Source organism: Thalassophryne amazonica, chromosome 12 (assembly GCF_902500255.1).
Source record: "Thalassophryne amazonica chromosome 12, fThaAma1.1, whole genome shotgun sequence".
In the NCBI taxonomy this organism is placed as follows: domain Eukaryota; kingdom Metazoa; phylum Chordata; class Actinopteri; order Batrachoidiformes; family Batrachoididae; genus Thalassophryne; species Thalassophryne amazonica.
This window is the reverse complement of record NC_047114.1, coordinates 52874538-52893820: the sequence shown is the minus strand read 5'-3', so window position 1 is coordinate 52893820 and position 19283 is coordinate 52874538. Positions and strand designations below refer to the sequence as shown.

Below are 19283 nucleotides of genomic sequence, written 5' to 3'. Positions count from 1 at the left end.
CAGGAGCGAATTGAGGATCTTGCAACTTGAGTTGCCTGACATTGAATCCAACCAAGGATCATCTGGTTACAAACCCAAATTTCGTGTTAAACATTGTGAAGATGGAAAGCCCCCTTTTGACCAGACCTAGATATATTTGTATGTATCTTTTAAAGACAAAAATAAAGTATCCACTAAATTATCCAAATCTACATCAAAATGGACATACGAGGTCTATTAAATAAGAAACCGACACTTTTATTTTATTTTTTAACTATATGGATTTGAATAACGTGCGATTACACCAATCATGCTTGAACCCTCGTGCGCATGTGTGAGTTTTTTCACGCATGTCGGTGATGTCATTTCCCTGTGGGCAGGCCTTGAGTGAGATGTGGTCCTGCCCTCTCGGCTGAATTCCTTTGTTTCACACGCTGCTCGCGACGGCGCGCGTTGCTTTATCAAACTTTTTCTGGACCTGTGAGGAATATCCGAGTGGACACTATTCGAGAAATTAAGCTGGTTTTCGGTGAAAAGTTTAACGGCTGATGAGAGATTATGGGGTGTTTCTGTCACTGTAAGGACTTCCCACGGAGCGGGACGTCGTGCAGCGCTTCAGGCGCCGTCGTCGGCCTGTTTCGACCTGAAAACATCTAATTTAAGGTTAATTCACCCAGGACATTCCACTGTTTAAGGACATTTTTTAATGAAAGACGTGCGCGCAAATTCGCCGAGTGGTTTCCGTGATGACTCAACGAATCTGTGTGCGCCGCGACAGGTAAAACACCTCCGTGTTGAAAACCATTTGTAAAATTCAGGCGGCTTTTGATGGCTTTCAACAAGTGAGTAACTGAGAAATTGTTTAACAGCTTGGGCATGTTCCAACTTGTCCGTTAAGGTTTCCAACGGAGGTGTTTTTCCTGTCGCGACCCCCGCGGTTCGGGTCCGGGCCCGACATGCGACTCTGCCGCACGTTCTTTCATTACAAAATGTCCATTACATGGAATGGTCCGAATAAACTCCTCATTGCTGACTACTTCTGAAAAGTTCTCTGTTCCTCTGACGGCTTTACTGGGTCAACAGAGCCTGAAATGTGGAAGTTTTCAACTTGAAACGGCGAGACGCTGCCGCCTCGAAGCGCAGATCGCCGTCAGGCGCCGTGAGCCGTCCTTAAAGCGACACTACCAGACCAAAATCTCTCATCAGCCGTTAAAATTTTTACCGAAAACCAGCTGAATTTATCGAATGGTGTCCACTCAGTTGTGCCTTACAGTTTTGAAAAAATTTTGATCAAACAAAGCAGCAGCCTCTGAGCCATTCCTAAACAATGAAAAAATCGACGAGAGGGTGGCCGACTCCTCACTCAAAGACTGCCCACAGGCGAATGACGTAACCGACAGGCGTGAAAAAACTCTCGCATGCCCACGAGGGTTCAAGCATGTCTGATGTAATCACACGTGATTCAAATCCATATGGTTTTTGAAAAAAATAATAAGGTCGGATACTTTTCTAATAGACCTCGTATTTATATTAGTTCACATTAGCAAATAAATAAAAAAAGCATCCTGGAATGTCATGGTTTCTTCCATTTCAATTAAAATCATGTCGTGTGTGTGTGTGTACAGAAATGTGCTAACAATTAATTAAACAAACAAAAAGACACAGATGAAAACATAAAATTCCTGGCAGGGGTTTACAAAAAACAACGCTGACATTTGCCTTTCTACTATGGCTTTTTCAGTATAATTTGTCAAATACTGATATATAATAGAAAAATAATAATTTTATTAAATTAAAAATTTCCCTTGGAACTTATGATTTTAATCATTTTCAACAGCATAGAAAAGTGAACTACGGGCAGTTTCACAGCTGTACTACTTTAAAGAATTCTGCATTAAACAGAAGGAAACAGATTACTGGCTTAAAATGACACAGACAGAAACTCTTATTTCTGTCCAACAAATCCAGATGAATGATTCAATCAGGACAGTTTCAAGGAGATTGATTCAATTTTGCTAATTGATCTTTTTGTGTAATTTTAGATGTCGCCATCTCACAAGACAGAGAAGAAAAAATGTCAGAAAATGTTGCCATCCTAGATGCTGAATAATAAATTAGTTGAAAGTAAAAGTTGTCCAACAATGGTCAAGAAACTGAAGATTAAAATTAATAGGAAACTACTGCAGTGCCCGTAAGGATTTTGTATTCCGATAGAAAATTGGGAGCTAAAAAAAGACCATCACCAGATCAATACCACATAATAAAGTCAAATACCACCACCAGAGTGAATTCTAAATAGTCTTGTGAAATGCTATCACAGAATGCAGTGCAACCAATAAAAAAAAATAAAAAATCATAACCAATGAATATACAATGGAGCCATAAAGTATTTAGTAAGTCCCTGATGATTGTGCAAGTTCTCCTACTTAGAAAGATGAGAGAGGTCTGTAATTTTCATAGGTACACTTCAACTATGAGAGACAAAATGAGGAAAAAAAAAATCCAGAAAATCACATTGTAGGATTGTGAAAGAATTTATTTGTAAATTATGGTGGAAAATAAGTATTTGGTCACCCACAAACAAGCAAGATTTCTGGCTCTCACAGACCTGTAACTTCATCTTTAAGAAGCTCTTCTGTCCTCCACCTGTTACCTGTATTAATGGCACCTGTTGGAACTTGTTATCTGTATAAAAGACACCTGCCACAGCCTCAAACAGTCAGACTCCAAACTCAACCATGGCCAAGACCAAAGAGCTGTCGAAGGTCACCAGGAAGAAAATTGTAGATGTGCACCAGGCTGGGAAGAGTGAATCTACAATAGTCAAGCAGGTTGGTGTGAATAAATCAACTGTGGGAGCAATTGTAAGAAAATGGAACACATGAAAGACCATTGATAATCTCCCTCGATCTGGGGCTCCACGCAAGATGTCATCCCGTCAGGTCAAAATGATCATGAGAACAGTGAACAAAAATCCCAGAACTAGACGGAGGGACCTGATGAATGACCTGCAGAAAGCTGGGACCAAAGTAACAAAGGCTACACACTACGCAAAGAGGGACTCTAATCCTGCAGTGCCAGGCGTGTCCCCTTGCTTACGCTAGTACATGACCAGGCCCATTTGAAGTTTGCCAGAGAGCATATGAATGATCCAGAAGAGGATTGGGAGACTATCATGTGGTCAGATGAAACCAAAATAGAACATTTTGGTAAAAACTCAACTCGTCGTGTTTGGAGGAAGAAGAATGCTGAGGTGCATTCCAAGAACACCATACCTACTGTGAACAATGAGGGTGGAAACATCATGCTTTGGGGCTGTTTTTCTGCAAAGGGGACAGGACGACTGATCCGTGTTAAGGGAAGAGTGAACGTGGTCATGTATCGTGAGATTTTAAGCCAAAACCTCCTTCCTTCAGTGAGAACATTGAAGATCCAACGTGGCTCGGTCTTCCAGCATGACGACGATCCCAAACACACCGCTCGGGCAACGAAGGAGTGGCTCTGTAAAAAACATTTCATGGTCCTGGAGTGGCCCAGCCAGTCTCCAGACGTCAACCCCATAGAAGATTTGTTGAGGGAGTTGAAAGTCTGTGTTGCCCAGCGACAGTCCCAAAACATCATTGCTCTAGAGGAGATCTGCATGGAGGAATGGGCCAAAATACCAGCTACAGTGTGTGCAAACCCAGTGAAGACTTACAGGAAACGTTTGACCTCTGTCATTGCCAACAAAGGTTATGTTACAAATTATTCAGTTGAACTTTTGTTATTGAGCAAATACTTATTTTCCACCATAATTTACAAATAAATTCTTTAAAAATTCTACAATGTGATTTCCTGCATTTTTTTTTCCTTCTCATTTTGTCTCTCACAATTGAAGTGTACCTATATGGAAAATTACAGACCTCTCTCATCATTCTAAGTAGGAGTACTTGCACAATCAGGGACTGACTTAATACTTTTTGGCCCCACTGTACTTGTATAGTATTTAGCAGAGTGCTTTAATTTTTCCTCAAAATATTTTATTTTACAAACTATCTTGTCCTTTTTAAATGGTTTATCTTTTAGAGTAAAAACTGAAGAAAATCAATTGTAAGGCCAGAAAGAAGCTTCTATATGAATTAATTTAGCGATAAGGTTTTTTATATATATATATATATATATATATATATATATATATATATATATATATATATATATAATATAAAGGTTGGGTAGGATTACTTTGAAAGAATACATTTGGATTAATTGTAATCTGATTACTTTTGGATTACATTTCAAAGTAATCCTACCAAACCTTGTACGAGGTCTGTCAATAAAGTAACGGTCCTTTTATTTTTTTCAAAAACTATATGGATTTCATTCATATGTTTTTACGTCAGACCTGCTTGAACCCTCGTGCGCATGCGTGAGTTTTTCCACGCCTGTCGGTTACGTCATTCGCCTGTGAGCACGCCTTGGGAAGGAGTGGTCCCGCCCCCTCGTCGGATTTTCATTGTCTGGAAATGGTAGAATGAAAAGGACTTTTTTCCATCAGAATTTTTTCAGAAGCTGTTAGAGACAGGCACCTGGAAACCATTCAAAAAATTTATCTGGCTTTCGGTGAAAATTTTACGGGCTTCACAGAGAATAAGGACTGTTACTACAGCTTTAAGGACAGCTTTAAGGACGCTCGGCGCGCCACGCTCCGAGCTGCGACGACGCGGCACAAGCCACCGGACCATTTCTAAACGGATGGCTCTGTGGATATGAGACTGTCGTGTGCTCTTTCTCTGGTTATCACAAGAGCTGGACATCAGCCATTTTCCGTTTCGGCATGTCAGAGGACAAGTTTGGACATGCCTTTCTCGGCTTTCAATGCTTACCAGTCCATTAAGTATCAGAGAAATTGTGGAGAGCTGGACATGTCCAAACTTGTCCTCTGACATGCCGAAACAGAGGTGTTCCTTTGTCTCGCTTCCAAAGCGAATCGGTCTTTACGCGCGAAGCCTCCGCGCGGCTTTCCATGACAAAATCTCTTGTTAAAGTGAAATCTGCCGGAAAATGGCTGATGTCCAGCTCTTGTGATAACCAGAGAAAGAGCACACGACGGTCTCGTATCCACAGAGCCATCCGTTTAGAAATGGTCTGGTGGCTTGTGCCGCGTCGTCGCAGCTCGGAGCGCGACGCGCCGAGCGTCCTTAAAGGGGTCCTTAAAGCTGTAGTAACAAACCTTATTCTCTGTGAAGCCCGTAAAATTTTCACCGAAAGCCAGATAAATTTTTCAAATGGTTTCCAGGTGCCAGTCTCTAACAGCTTCTGAAAAAATTCAGATGGAAAAAAAGTCCTTTTCATTCCGCCATTTCCAGACAATGAAAATCCGACGAGGGGGCGGGACCACTCCTTCCCAAGGCGTGCTCACAGGCGAATGACGTCACCGACAGGCGTGGAAAAACTCACGCATGCGCACGAGGGTTCAAGCATGTCTGACGTAAAAACATATGAATGAAATCCATATAGTTTTTGAAAAAAATAAAAAGGACCGTTACTTTATTGACAGACCTCGTATGTATATGTTTTTGTGTGTGTGTGTGTGTATATATGTATGTATGTATGTATATATTAGCAGTTTTATATGATGAAATAAATGGAACATGGAAACAAATTTTGATGGAGAGCCATATACAAACAAGATTTGCAGGAGAGAGACGCCATCTTGGAAATACAAATGTTACAAGGTCAAAATAAAGGTTTTGAAACTTAATCCCAAAAATTTTCAGAATGAACGATGCACATAATCGTGCCATGCGCAAGCCATATCCGAAAGCTGAGGTCGATCTGACAAACAGTCAAAGCTATGCAAGCCACCCATTTTGGCATCTTTTCACTGGCTTCCTGTCCCTGTGAGATCAGATTTTAAGGTTCTGCTACTAGCCTATAAAATTGTTCATGGAGTGGCACCTCTCTACCTAGCTGACCTAATTAAACCCTATGTACTGGCCCAGGCTTTGCATTCTCAAGGTGCAGGACTACTTTGTATCCCTAGGGTGAATAAAAAGTCTGCGGGTCACAGAGTTTTCTCTTATCGTGCCCCTGCTCTGTGGAATGATCTCCCTGCATTAATAAAACAGTCAGCTTCTGTAGCAACTTTCAAGTCCAGAGTTAAGACGCACTTATTTTCCCTTTCGTATGTCTAGCATACTGGCATAGTATGATTCTATGCTTTTAACTCTTTTAATTCATTTTATTAGGAAACGGAGCGTGCTGTGGCCTCAACTTTATCTAAATTCTGGGTCTTTTGGTGAAGCTTAGGGCTAGTGGCCGGCGATCACCTTAGTATTTCTTCTGTTTTTCTTGTTGCTTAATGCTGACAAATTATACTGTGGTTGTTGTCTTTCTGATGCTTGATTCTGCTTCTTTTTTCTTTTCTTTTTTTTCTTTTCTCTGTGCTTGAGGTGCAGCTCCATCCAGAGATGGGTGTGGTATCTGTTCCAGAAACCGTCCTGTGCACCGGCAACATTTCCTGTATGTTCATTTTGCAAATTGTTTTGTAATTTATGTCTGTAGCATGGCCCAAGCAGAGGGTCACCCCTTTCAGTGTGGTTAGCTTGAGGTTTCTTCCTCAGAGGGAGTTTTTCCTTACCACTGTTGCTCTGGGGGTTGGTAAGGTTAGACCTTGCTTGTGTGAAGTGCCTTGAGGCAACCTTGTTGTGATTTGGCGCTATATAAATGAGAATAAATTGAAATTGAATTCCCACACACACACAGAATATTTCTTGGTTTACAGACAGATGAGTCAGATTTGATCACAACCAAAATTTGCTAAATTCTTCCTTCATCCAAGAGCCATCTCTTCACAACATTCCATCGTAAATGATCAAGCACTTTTTAAATTTTATCATCCACAAAAAAATACAATCAAATAACTTTACCCCTTGTATTTGATGTTTTGCAGTTGTGAATCTCACTCCGTGACTCGCGCAAGAGGTCGGTTTCAGCAGAGTTCGGGTGTCAGGAGCTCAGCACTCAGTGTAAACACATCTTGTGGAGTATGGACAATAAGACAACATCAGGGCACAGCAGAAGTCCCTCACAGGTGCTACACCTCCTCTAGATAATGCTCTCAACTTGGGAGAGCGTATAATCATCATAATAAGCTGTGAACTCACTAAATTAACGCCATCCGCATCCTTGCTTTGCCATTGTTTGCATGTGCTGTGAGACAGCGGAACTGTACTGGCACTGCGGTGCATTCTGGGAAGCGCAGTGGAATGGGAAACACTGAATGAGGTTGTGGGTCACAGTGCATCACAAATTCTGATTTGAGCTGCCTGAGCTGATGGAAACTTCAGCAAATTTGTGCCTCTCCTTACTACTTTCTGCAGAAAAGAGAGCAAATAGAATTTCAGCATCAGGAAGAGTCTCGTTGTTGTAGCAATACTTGATTAAGCTGTGGCACCTCCACAAAAACAGCACCCAATCAGTCCTGCACATCTAGCACAATAAATTGTGCTTGGTTGAACATCCACCCTGGTTTTTGTTTGTAAAAGTACCTAAATGTGCACAAAAAGAACACAGATTGTGGTTACTGTATTTGACTGACCAACAGCTTCTTCAGGTGTCCAGTAGCCTGACGTGTCACAAATACGAGGTGAGGAAGCCTCATAGGCGTACTGGTGGAACACGCCATCTTTCTCACAGTCGCCACAATTGATCCCAAACACATGGAATAAGGAGCTAAAACAAAAAGAAACAGATATCCTACACGTGAAAAAGCACAATGGGACTTGCATTACTGTATGATCATGGTGAAACACGCATTTGTATCACATTATCCTATAGTGAATGACCAGCTTTAATTGCACAGTACAAGTGGTGAACTACAACCGAAGTATTTCCACCTAACCAAGATAACCAAAAGTAAAGGTTTGTTACTTTAGAAAGTTTTGTGTCATTAGCTAGACAACCTGTGTAGTGCACCATGAAAAATATCATTACATAATGATGCAGTCATGGCACTGCATCATCATTGTGCTGATTTTGTTCTGGAGATGTTCAGCATTCTCTAGATATTCATATGTTGCTATTTTGTTGAAAAATAGCAATTCCAAAACATTGCAAGTGCTTCTTCCAGGACACTGTGCCTATTCATTGCTGCTCTCGTTTTAAGGGGTTAAAAATTAAATGGAACAGGGACTGTTGAACTAAGTTTAATTTGAATTGAGACATTAGAGGTGCAATGGATTACCCAACTAATGGGAAAAGAATGGAGAAATCAGAGTGCTTAGGATGTCTACTGTTAATTTCTGATGGTGATGTAAATGGAATAAATGGATGTCAGGCTGGGTTACCACATAGCAGCTTGGCTGCACCAATAGTGGACAGCACCTGCAATATCCGAGCTTCCGTTTTAAAGGTTTTTCATTGTGCTTTAAAATCCTTAAAACAACTACTATGTGGACTGTATTCTTCAGACAATCCAACAAAGATGATGTGTAGAACAGAAGTCAACTGCGAAGTCTATGCCATTGACACGGGTGTTCCATGTGTGGCAGAGAGACTGAAGCCACCAATTTTAAGAGCTGTTATACCTTTGGTATAGCGGTCCTCTTACTGGTGATAGCCAATAGATGGAGACAGAATCCAAGCTCTGTCCCGTCACTACAGGGCTCAGAGGAACTGGGGCAGGGTGATGGGCTGTCAGCCAGTTCTGGTACACCAAGTCGATATAACAGTGCATCCGTGCTGCCTGGTTGGGTGTGAAATGGTTTGTACAGTTGTCATCTGGTGGAACAATAAAAAGAAAATACAAGGTAAAATGTGCCACTTAATTGATATGGAACATACCAGGAGCCCTCAAACAAATTAACGATAAAAGCAATGTTACTTTTTGCAAACATTTGCAGAGATGAGGAAATAACTTCCTACTAAAAGCAACTGCAATGGCCATAGTGAACAACAGCAAGATATTGTTGGGATTATAAGCCCTTGCTGTCAGATAAGTATGTGTTCTTAGATGATACTTGAGTCTAGGTACTAGAATTTAGAGACAAAAAGCATTTTAATTCATGTACACTATCTTCAGAGTTGTGCAAAGGCGTATGTCTACCACGTAAGCTTGAGAGTAATAATGAAGTAAGTCCTGCAATATAGGCCCCAAGGTCAATGTTCTTTAACATTTTACACAACTGAGTGGTTTTGCACTTTGGTGATCAGTTATTTTCAAAATGCTTTTAACATGATTACAATCAAAATCCAAGTTTCATAAAATGCTGATTCACTGTACCTGTGTAACTCATGTAGTTGTTATAAGGTGTGTCCTGATAAAAAGTTACACCACAGGTATCGTTAACGGCTCCAGGATCGTGGCAGGCTTTGGATTTTGGTGTTGGTGCAGTGTCAGCACAAAGATCTCCAGTTTCCATGGATGCAGTAGTCTCCTAAAATGACACATTGTAGATCAAAGAGGAGTAAGAGAACCAGGGCTAAAAATAATCTCCATGTAGTTTCAGATTTTTAGTTGCTTTTGCCCCCCCCCCGGTTGCTTGGGGCCACCGTAGTTCATCCAATACATATTCTGCTGTTGCTGATTTAACTCCAGTTCTACATGGAGAAACATGTTCATAGTGATGGGAGGTGATGGTCTAGTGGTTAAGCGCTGGACTTGAGACCAGAGGATTCTCGGTTCGAACCCCAGCCAGACTGGAAAATCACTAAGGACTGTTATTTTTATCCGGTTCTTTTATGCAAGATTCTGCCCCTTACCAAAAACCAAACCAATGTATTCCTCATTTTGAGTTTATTAAAGGTCACGTTAGAAACAGGCCTGGGACCCTCACAGACAGTGTCCATCTTGTGAAAGGCCCCTAAAATGAGTCACAACATTTTTTATACCTTGTGGGTGTTAACAATAGGTGTGGTTTAGTCCCACATTTCTAATGTTACTGGCTCTTACCAACAGTGGAAGATCTCTCTGTGTCTGAAACTTGGTCACATGATGAAGTAAAACATAACTTATATTTATCAGAACTTCAAAACAAATTACACAAATACTTGATGGCTAACATAAAACAAAGAATTAGCACAGATATTATCTAACAGGACCCTTGGGCAAGGTCCTTAATCCCCAAGTTGCTCCTAGTGTGTAGTGAGTACCTTGCATGGCAGCACCCTGACATCGGTGTGTGAATGTGAGGCATAATTGTAAAGCGCTTTCTGCATCTGATGCAGATGGAAAAGTGCTATATAAATGCAGTCCATTTAAAGTTCCTGGGGTTTCCAAGCAGTCTCCCAGACAAGTATTAATTAGGATCTGCTCAGATTCACTTCTGAGACCTGAAGGTTAGCTCAAAGCAGCGTGGTTGCCACAATGTACATGTAGTTTTTAGTGTAGGAATTTTTTTACATCTAAATTAACAAGAGCCATCAGGAGATGACATAACCCCCTGGCCTCCACAAATCAGTAATACAAAGTGTCTGGGGATCACCCAAGTGCACCCTTAGGCTAAATATGAATGAAAGTGGTCAACTGGTTCTTGAGATATCGCACTAACAATTGAAAACCGATAAATGGATGGACGGACAGATGCACATGTTGATTGCTATATCCCCTTATTTTTCCCCTCATATTTCATACCAGGAGATAATAAAGGACATAACCTTAAAATCTTATACTTTCTCTGCCAGCTTTGACTACACCGTGTAGCTCAGTGTTGTGAAAGTCAGTTAATTATTTTTTAAGAAACTGTGCGATCAGACAAACAAGATGTGAGGTAATCATCAGTTGTGCAATCTTTAGGTTCAATCAGATTAGGGAGAATGTGCCAGTGCAACATGTTGCCATATTCACCACAGCACCACTATGGAACCTGGATGACAACCACCCATGCAAACAACAGGTACCCACTTCTTGAAAGTAGCCATCTATCTGCCACAGCCGGGTGAAATGTACGACACGCACATTGGTCTTTTCCAGCTGTTGAGATTCTCAACACTGAGGCACCTGTGTGATGGCTAATGTCCACAAAAACATCCAATATGACCAAAATGTAGCTGACATTCCCTCACATGCAAGCAATAATCCACATTTGAGTCTGCCACTCACTCCACTCTTTAGACAGTTATTCTAGAGATACCCAGTCATTCTACAAAAAGACCAAGTACCAAAACCACCTAGTCATCCCTTCATCTTGGTAAAGCAAAGTGTATTATATTTGAAAATAAGATCAGAAATTTAAGTAGAAATGTATTATTAAATGCTGAAATTGAAATTGTAACTGAATCCAAATTTCTTGGAGTTTTTAATGATGATAAATTAAGCAGGAAAACTCATATTAATTATATTAAATCTAAAATCTCAAAAGCCATTGCAATCCTGTATAAAGCACAAGACATCCTCTCCCAACATTTGTTAGTTATGTTATATCATTCATTACTTGTCCCATATATGACCTACTGCATTGAGGTTTGGGGAAACACATAGAACAAATATAAATCCAATATTTTTACTACAAAAGAAAGCTATAAGAGTTATCAGCAATAAACCATATCATGAGCCAACAAACCCACTATTTGTCTGTTTACATATTTTGAAATTCTGGGACTTGGTTGATTATATCACAATACAAATCATGTATAAAGTTAAACATAAACTTTTGCCTCAACATGTCCAGGAGGGAGTCCATCTATAATTTGAGAGGAACATTAGTATTTGATAAATTACAGACTTGTACTACTGTAAAAGTCAGTGTTTCTGTAAAAGGTGTGAAAATGTGGAATAACTGTTCTGATAGCATTAAATTGTCTGGTACTTTAGTTGCCTTTATAAAAATAACAATTACTTGTTACAGTATGAAGACTTAGGTTAACTGAGTTTGTTACTGGTTTCTTTGATTGTGCTCTGTTTGTTCAGTTATGTTGAGACATTTGGTTCACTGATTAATCTTTATTGTCTGTGCTTGTTTTTTTCTTTTTTGGTACTTGTTGTTGTGTGTGTGTGTTGTATATGATAAAAGGGGTGGGTGTTCATAAACATTTGCTTCTGCCTATACCCTTTCAGCCCCACATACTGGGAAGTTGAGTTTTTTCATTTTTGATTCACAAGGTTTTTTTGTTGTTGTTTTTTTTGTTGTTGTTTTTTTTGTTTTGTTTTTTTTGTTAAGTATGTGTCTGTGTGCCAAATAAATTCATTCATTCATGTCATTGGTGTTGTGAAAGTGTAAGTACACGGACCCACAACAGGGGGCGCAAATGAACGGACAATGGAATAGGTCAAATAACACACTTTACTGTTGTGAATATGCACAACAGTACAACAGATTACAATAATAGACAAAGTCAAATTCACACAGGTGTCGTGTGGGCAGGCTCGAAGATAGGAGACGCCTCTCCAAAGTAGAACCGGAACCACATGGTTTCCTCCGCCACCAGACCCCGGGAATACTGGAGCCGCCAAGTCCCGAACTCCCAGGTGGCCACTGCCTCCGCGTGTCGGACCTGGTACTGCTGGCGAGGAACAAAGGACAATTAAAGGAGGGCGCGTTCGCACCCAGGAATCCGAAAGGCAGGTAAGTTACCTCCACCTCTCGTTGGAAAATACTCAGAGCAAAACACAAAAGTCACAAAGAACACTGTTAAACAGTCAGCTGAGCACGTTACCTTCTCAGTAGAAACGATATCTCGGCGATGAGGTGGAGATGCCGTCCTGCTGATATACCCCTGCAGATCCGATGATTGATGACAGCTGTCGCAGGTGATGGGTGACAGCTGTCACTCTGGCTGCTCCTGCAAGGCGGCAGCGCCCTCTAGTGCCTGGAGCCCGCACTCCAGGCAGGGCGCCCTCTGGTGGTGGTGGGCCAGCAGTACCTCCTCTTCAGTGGCCCACACAACAGGACCCCCCCCCTCAACCAGGCTTGTCCGGGTGGCGGCGGTAGAAGTCGGCCAGGAGGGCCGGGTCCAGGATGAAGCTCTTCTTCACCCAGGAGCGTTCTTCGGGGCCGTACCCCTCCCAGTCCACCAAATACTGGAAGCCCCGGCCCATCCGTCGGACATCCAAAAGCCGGCGCACAGTCCAAGCCGGCTCGCCATCGATGATCCGGGCAGGAGGTGGTGCCGGACCCGGAGTACAGAGGGGTGAGGTGTGATGTGGTTTGATCCTTGACACGTGAAACACGGGATGGATCCGCAGTGAGGCCGGAAGCTGAAGCCTCACTGCGGCGGGACTGATGATCTTGAGGATCTTAAAGGGACCTATGTACCGTTCCTGTAGTTTCGGGGAGGCTACTTGGAGTGGAATGTCCTTGGTTGACAACCACACCTCCTGCCCTGGACGATACGTAGGGGCCGGGGTCCGCCGACGGTCTGCATGGGCCTTTGCCCTCATCCGGGCCTTCAGCAAAGCAGAACGGGCAGCTCGCCACACCCGACGGCACTTCCGCAGGTGGGCCTGGACCGAGGGCACACCGACCTCTCCCTCAACCACCGGAAACAACGGGGGCTGATACCCTAGACATACCTCAAAAGGGGAGAGGCCGGTGGCTGACGACACTTGGCTGTTGTGGGCGTACTCGATCCAGGCCAGATGGGTACTCCAGGCCGCCGGGTGCGCGGCTGTCACGCAACGCAGGGTCTGCTCCATCTCTTGGTTGGCCCGTTCTGCTTGCCAGTTGGTTTGGGGATGATACCCAGATGAGAGACTGACCGTGGCCCCCAGTTCCCGGCAGAAGCTCCTCCAGACGTGCGAGGAGAACTGGGGACCGCGATCGGAGATGATGTCTGTTGGGATGCCATGCAGCCGGACGACGTGGTGGACCAGGAGGTCCGCTGTCTCCTGGGCCGTTGGGAGCTTCGGGAGGGCCACGAAGTGGGCCGCCTTGGAGAATCGGTCCACTATCGTGAGGATGACGGTGTTGCCCTGGGACGGCGGGAGGCCCGTGACAAAATCCAGGCCGATGTGAGACCAGGGGCGATGAGGCACGGGCAGCGGCTGTAGCAATCCCGATACCTTGCGATGGTCGGCCTTGCCCCTGGCGCAGGTGGTACAGGCCTGGATATAATCCCGGACGTCGGCCTCCAGGGACGCCCACCAGAAGCGCTGCCGGACAACTGCCACGGTTCTTCGCACCCCTGGATGACAGGAGAGCTTAGAGCCGTGACAGAAGTCCAGGACTGCAGCCCTAGCTTCTGGTGGGACGTAAAGTCTATTCTTCGGCCCGGTCCCGGGGTCCGGGCTTCGTGCCAGGGCCTCCCGGACGGTTCTCTCTACGTCCCAGGTGAGGGTGGCCACGATAGTGGACTCCGGGATGATAGGTTCCGGTGGATCCGACAACTCCGTTTTGACTTCATCTTCATGTACCCGGGACAAGGCATCCGATCTCTGGTTTTTGGTCCCGGGACGGTAGGTGATCCGGAAGTCAAAACGGCCGAAGAACAGTGACCAGCGGGCTTGCCTGGGGTTCAGCCGCTTGGCGGTCCTGATATACTCCAGGTTCCGGTGGTCAGTGAAAACCGTGAATGGCACGGACGTTCCCTCCAACAGATGTCTCCACTCTTCAAGGGCCTCTTTCACCGCAAGGAGCTCTCGATTGCCGACGTCATAGTTCCGTTCGGCCGGGGTCAACCTGCGGGAAAAATAGGCACACGGGTGAAGGACCTTATCGGTCTTCCCGCTCTGGGAAAGCACAGCTCCTATCCCTGAGTCTGAGGCGTCCACTTCAACCACTAACTGGCGACTAGGATCGGGCTGCACCAGAACGGGTGCAGACGAGAAGCGCCGTTTCAACTCCTTGAACGCGGCATCGCAACGATCCGACCAGGTGAAGGGGACTTTTGGTGAGGTCAGGGCTGTCAGGGGGCTAACTACCTGACTGTAGCCCTTAATGAACCTCCTGTAGAAATTTGCAAAGCCGAGGAACTGTTGCAGCTTCCTACAGCTAGTGGGTTGGGGCCAGTCTCTCACCGCCGCAACCTTGGCCGGATCAGGAGCGACGGAGTTGGGGGAGATGATAAACCCCAGGAAGGACAAAGATGTGCGGTGAAACTCACACTTCTCCCCTTCACAAACAGCCGGTTCTCCAACAACCGCTGCAGGACCTGACGTACATGCCGGACATGAGTCTCAGGATCCGGAGAAAAGATGAGTATATCGTCTAGATATACGAAGACGAATCGGTGCAGGAAATCCCGCAAGACATCATTAACTAATGCTTGGAATGTCGCGGGGGCGTTTGTGAGGCCGAACGGCATGATCAGGTACTCAAAGTGACCTAATGGGGTGTTGAATGCCGTCTTCCATTCGTCTCCCTTCCGGATCCAAACCAGGTGATACGCATTTCTAAGATCCAGCTTAGTAAAGATTTTGGCTCCATGCAGGGGGGTGAACACGGAATCTAATAATGGCAACGGGTATCGGTTGCGAACCGTAATCTCATTCAGCCCCCTGTAATCAATACATGGACGAAGTCCGCCATCTTTCTTGCCCACAAAAAAGAAACCTGCCCCCATCGGGGAGGTGGAGTTCCGGATCAGCCCGGCAGCTAATGAGTCCCGGATGTAGGTCTCCATTGATTCGCGCTCAGGTCGTGAGAGGTTGTACAGCCTGCTGGACGGGAACTCAGCGCCTGGAACCAAATCAATGGCACAATCGTACGGACGGTGCGGGGGAAGGGTGAGTGCCAGATCCTTGCTGAGACGTCAGCAAGATCGTGGTACTCAACCGGCACTGCCGTCAGATTGGGACGGACTTTGACCTCCTCCTTAGCCTGGGAACCGGGAGGAACCGAGGATCCTAAACACACCCGATGGCAGGTTTCGCTCCACTGAACCACCACCCCAGACGGCCAATCGATCCGGGGATTGTGCTTTAACATCCATGGAATGCCCAAAATCATGCGGGAGGTAGAAGGAGTTACAAAAAACTCAATCTCCTCCCGGTGGTTTCCAGACACCACCAGAGTTACTGGTGGTGTCTTGTGTGTGAGTAAAGGGAGGAGGGTGCCATCTAGTGCCCGCACCTGCAATGGCGTAGGAAGCGCCACCAGAGGGAGCCCTACCTCCTTTGCCCATCTGCTGTCTAGCAGATTCCCTTCTGACCCCGTGTCCACCAGTGCTCGGGCTTGAAGGGTTAAATCCCCGCTCAGGATTGTGACTGGGAGTCGTGTGGCAATTTGTGTGTGTCTCACTTGAATGTCTTGACCCCCCCTTAGCCCAGTCTCTAAGGGCGAGTGTTGACTTTTTGGCCGTTTGGGGCAGTCTCTCTGTGTGTGTTCTGTTGAGCTGCAGAGAAAACACTCTCCACGGATCAGCCTCCCCATTTTGGCCCTGTGCGTCTCCCTAACAGCGTCAACAGGGGGAGCTGTTGCCCCACAAAGCGCTGCGGCTGTGGAGCGTGGGGAGGGCGGCCCCTTTTCGAACCCGGAAGGGAGAGGGGCGGCGCGTATCTGGTCACGTCCTTCGCCTCGCTCCCGACGGCGTTCCTCTAACCGATTGTCTAATCGTATAACGAGATCGACAAGCCCGTCTAAATCCCGCGGTTCGTCCTTAGCCACCAGGAGCTCCTTCAGGACCAACGACAGTCCGTTTACGAAGGCGGCGCGGAGGGCAGTGTTATTCCAGCCGGACCTTGCAGCCGCGATGCGGAAGTCGACTGCATAAGCAGCTGCGCTCCGGCGCCCCTGTCTCATTGACAGCAGCACGGCTGAAGCGGTCTCTCCTCTATTTGGGTGATCGAACACTGTTCTGAACTCCCTCACAAACCCATCATATGTCAGAAGGAGCCGTGAATTTTGCTCCCAAAGCGCTGTAGCCCAAGCGCGTGCCTTGCCGCGAAGCAGATTAATCACATAAGCTATCTTGCTAGAATCAGTCGCGTACATGACAGGACGTTGTGCGAAGACGAGCGAACACTGCATAAGGAAGTCCGCGCACGTCTCCACACAACCTCCGTACGGCTCTGGAGGGCTTATGTATGCTTCCGGGGAAGGTGGGAGGGGTCGTTGAACGACCAGTGGAACGTCACTGTTACGCACAGGGTCGACAGGAGAGAGAGCCGCAGCAGCGCCCTGAGGGCGCACCTCCACCTGCGCGGCGAGAGCCTCCACCCTGCGGTTAAGGAGGACGTTCTGCTCGGTCATTAAATCCAACCGAGCCGTGAAAACGGTGAGGATCCGCTGCAACTCACCGATCATTCCTCCTGCGGGCGCCTGTGCGCCCTGTTCTTCCATTGGCCGTTCAACAGCCGGTTGACGCCCCTCGGGATCCATGACGTTGGCCGAGATATCCTGTTGTGAAAGTGTAAGTACACGGACCCACAACAGGGGGCGCAAATGAACGGACAATGGAATAGGTCAAATAACACACTTTACTGTTGTGAATATGCACAACAAGTACAACAGATTACAATAATAGACAAAGTCAAATTCACACAGGTGTCGTGTGGGCAGGCTCGAAGATAGGAGACGCCTCTCCAAAGTAGAACCGGAACCACACGGTTTCCTCCGCCACCAGACCCCGGGAATACTGGAGCCGCCAAGTCCCGAACTCCCAGGTGGCCACTGCCTCCGCGTGTCGGACCTGGTACTGCTGGCAAGGAACAAAGGACAATTAAAGGAGGGCGTGTTCGCACCCAGGAATCCGAACGGCAGGTAAGTTACCTCCACCTCTCGTTGGAAAATACTCAGAGCAAAACACAAAAGTCACAAAGAACACTGTTAAACAGTCAGCTGAGCACGTTACCTTCTCAGTAGAAACGATATCTCGGCGATGAGGTGGAGATGCCGTCCTGCTGATATACCCCTGCAGATCCGATGATTGATGACAGCTGTCGCAGGTGATGGGTGACAGCTGTCACTCTGGCTGCTCCTGCAAGGCGGCAGCGCCCTCTAGTGCCTGGAGCCCGCACTCCAGGCAGGGCGCCCTCTGGTGGTGGTGGGCCAGCAGTACCTCCTCTTCAGCGGCCCACACAACAATTGGTTAGCATTTCACCATCATACAAAAGACTTTTTTTAGGAGAAGGGCCTTTGTCATTGTACCTACTGTACATACAACAAAATTTGTCCTCTGCATGTAATCCATCATAATTACTGTTCAACACAATCCATCCACTAGGAAAAGTGGGCAGCTACAGCCCGGCACCCCAGGGACCAACACCAAATGTAGAGACACTGCCTTGGTCAGGGGCAGAGAAAAGAACAGATCTAAAATAAGCATGCACTAGGAACCTAAAAACATGGACTTAATGTCTCCTGCATAGGTATTAGCTTCACCAAAAACCTCAGCCTGGGGACTCATGACTCTATAAGTTCTTCCCAAGTACTATCTCTACATCTCAAAGACTGAGGACCCAGTGTTGCAGTGTCGCTGCTGAGATAAGAGATCTTTCAACAAATCTGACACTTTCATTGGATGCATATAGTATGCACATGTGACTGTCCCCCCTCCCTGGTCACTTTGATCTCCACCTACCTCACCGACAGGCCGCAGTATGTCAGACTGAGGACCACCATGTCTGACACTGTGATCAGCAGCACCGGAGCACCACAGGGCACTGTGCTGGTACCTCTTCTCTTCACCCTGTATACCTCGGACTTCTGCTACAACTCTGAGCGATGTCACATCCAGAGGTTCGTAGATGACACAGCCATTGTTGGATGCAGCAGCAGGGACAACAAATGGGAGTACAGGAGCCTAGAGAGGGACTTTGCTGTCCAATGCCACACAAATAATCTACAGCTCAACACCTTGAAGCCAAAGGAGCTGGTCATTGACTTTGGGAAGTCTAGACCAAGACCGTGACCAGTTCCGATCAAGGGAGTTGAGGTGGAGACTGTGGATTCCTACACCTACCTTGGGCTGTGGCTGAACAGCAAACTGGACTGGACAACCCACACCAACTACCTGTACAGGAAGGGACAGAACAGGCTGTACTTCCTGAGTAGGCTGCAGTCATTTAATATCTGCAGGAAACTCCTGTGGATGTTCTACCAGTCTGTGGTAGCCAGCATCCTATTTTACATTGGTGTGCTGAGGGGCAGAACATCCAAGATAGACACATCCAGACTGGGCAAACTGATCAGGCAGACCACCTCTGTGGTTGGCATAAAGCTGGACACTCTGACATTGGCAGAGAAGAGAATACTGGACAAACTGCCTGGACATTATGGATGATGCCAGTCACTCTCTGCACACCATCAGCAACCAGAGGAGCCTCTTTAGCCACAGACTGCTCCTTCCCAAGTGCAGGACCAACAGACTGAAAACTCCTTTGTCCCTCAGGCCCATCAGACTGTACAACTCCTCACTCACGGGAGGAGGAGTAACAGGAAAAAGAGAGG

The 19283-nt window shown here is 45.9% G+C and overlaps 1 protein-coding gene across 1 annotated transcript in view; it reads right to left on the bottom strand.

The window, feature by feature from the left end:
* pappa2 (pappalysin 2) overlaps positions 1 to 19283 on the bottom strand; it is a 236315-nt gene that overhangs the window by 135797 nt on the left and 81235 nt on the right. Inside the window, exons 7-9 of the mRNA XM_034182745.1 lie at positions 9242 to 9395; positions 8547 to 8739; positions 7559 to 7692 (exon numbers count right to left, since the gene is read on the bottom strand). Coding sequence (XP_034038636.1) covers positions 7559 to 7692; positions 8547 to 8739; positions 9242 to 9395 — 481 coding nt within the window. The remainder of the gene's footprint in view (positions 1 to 7558; positions 7693 to 8546; positions 8740 to 9241; positions 9396 to 19283) is intronic.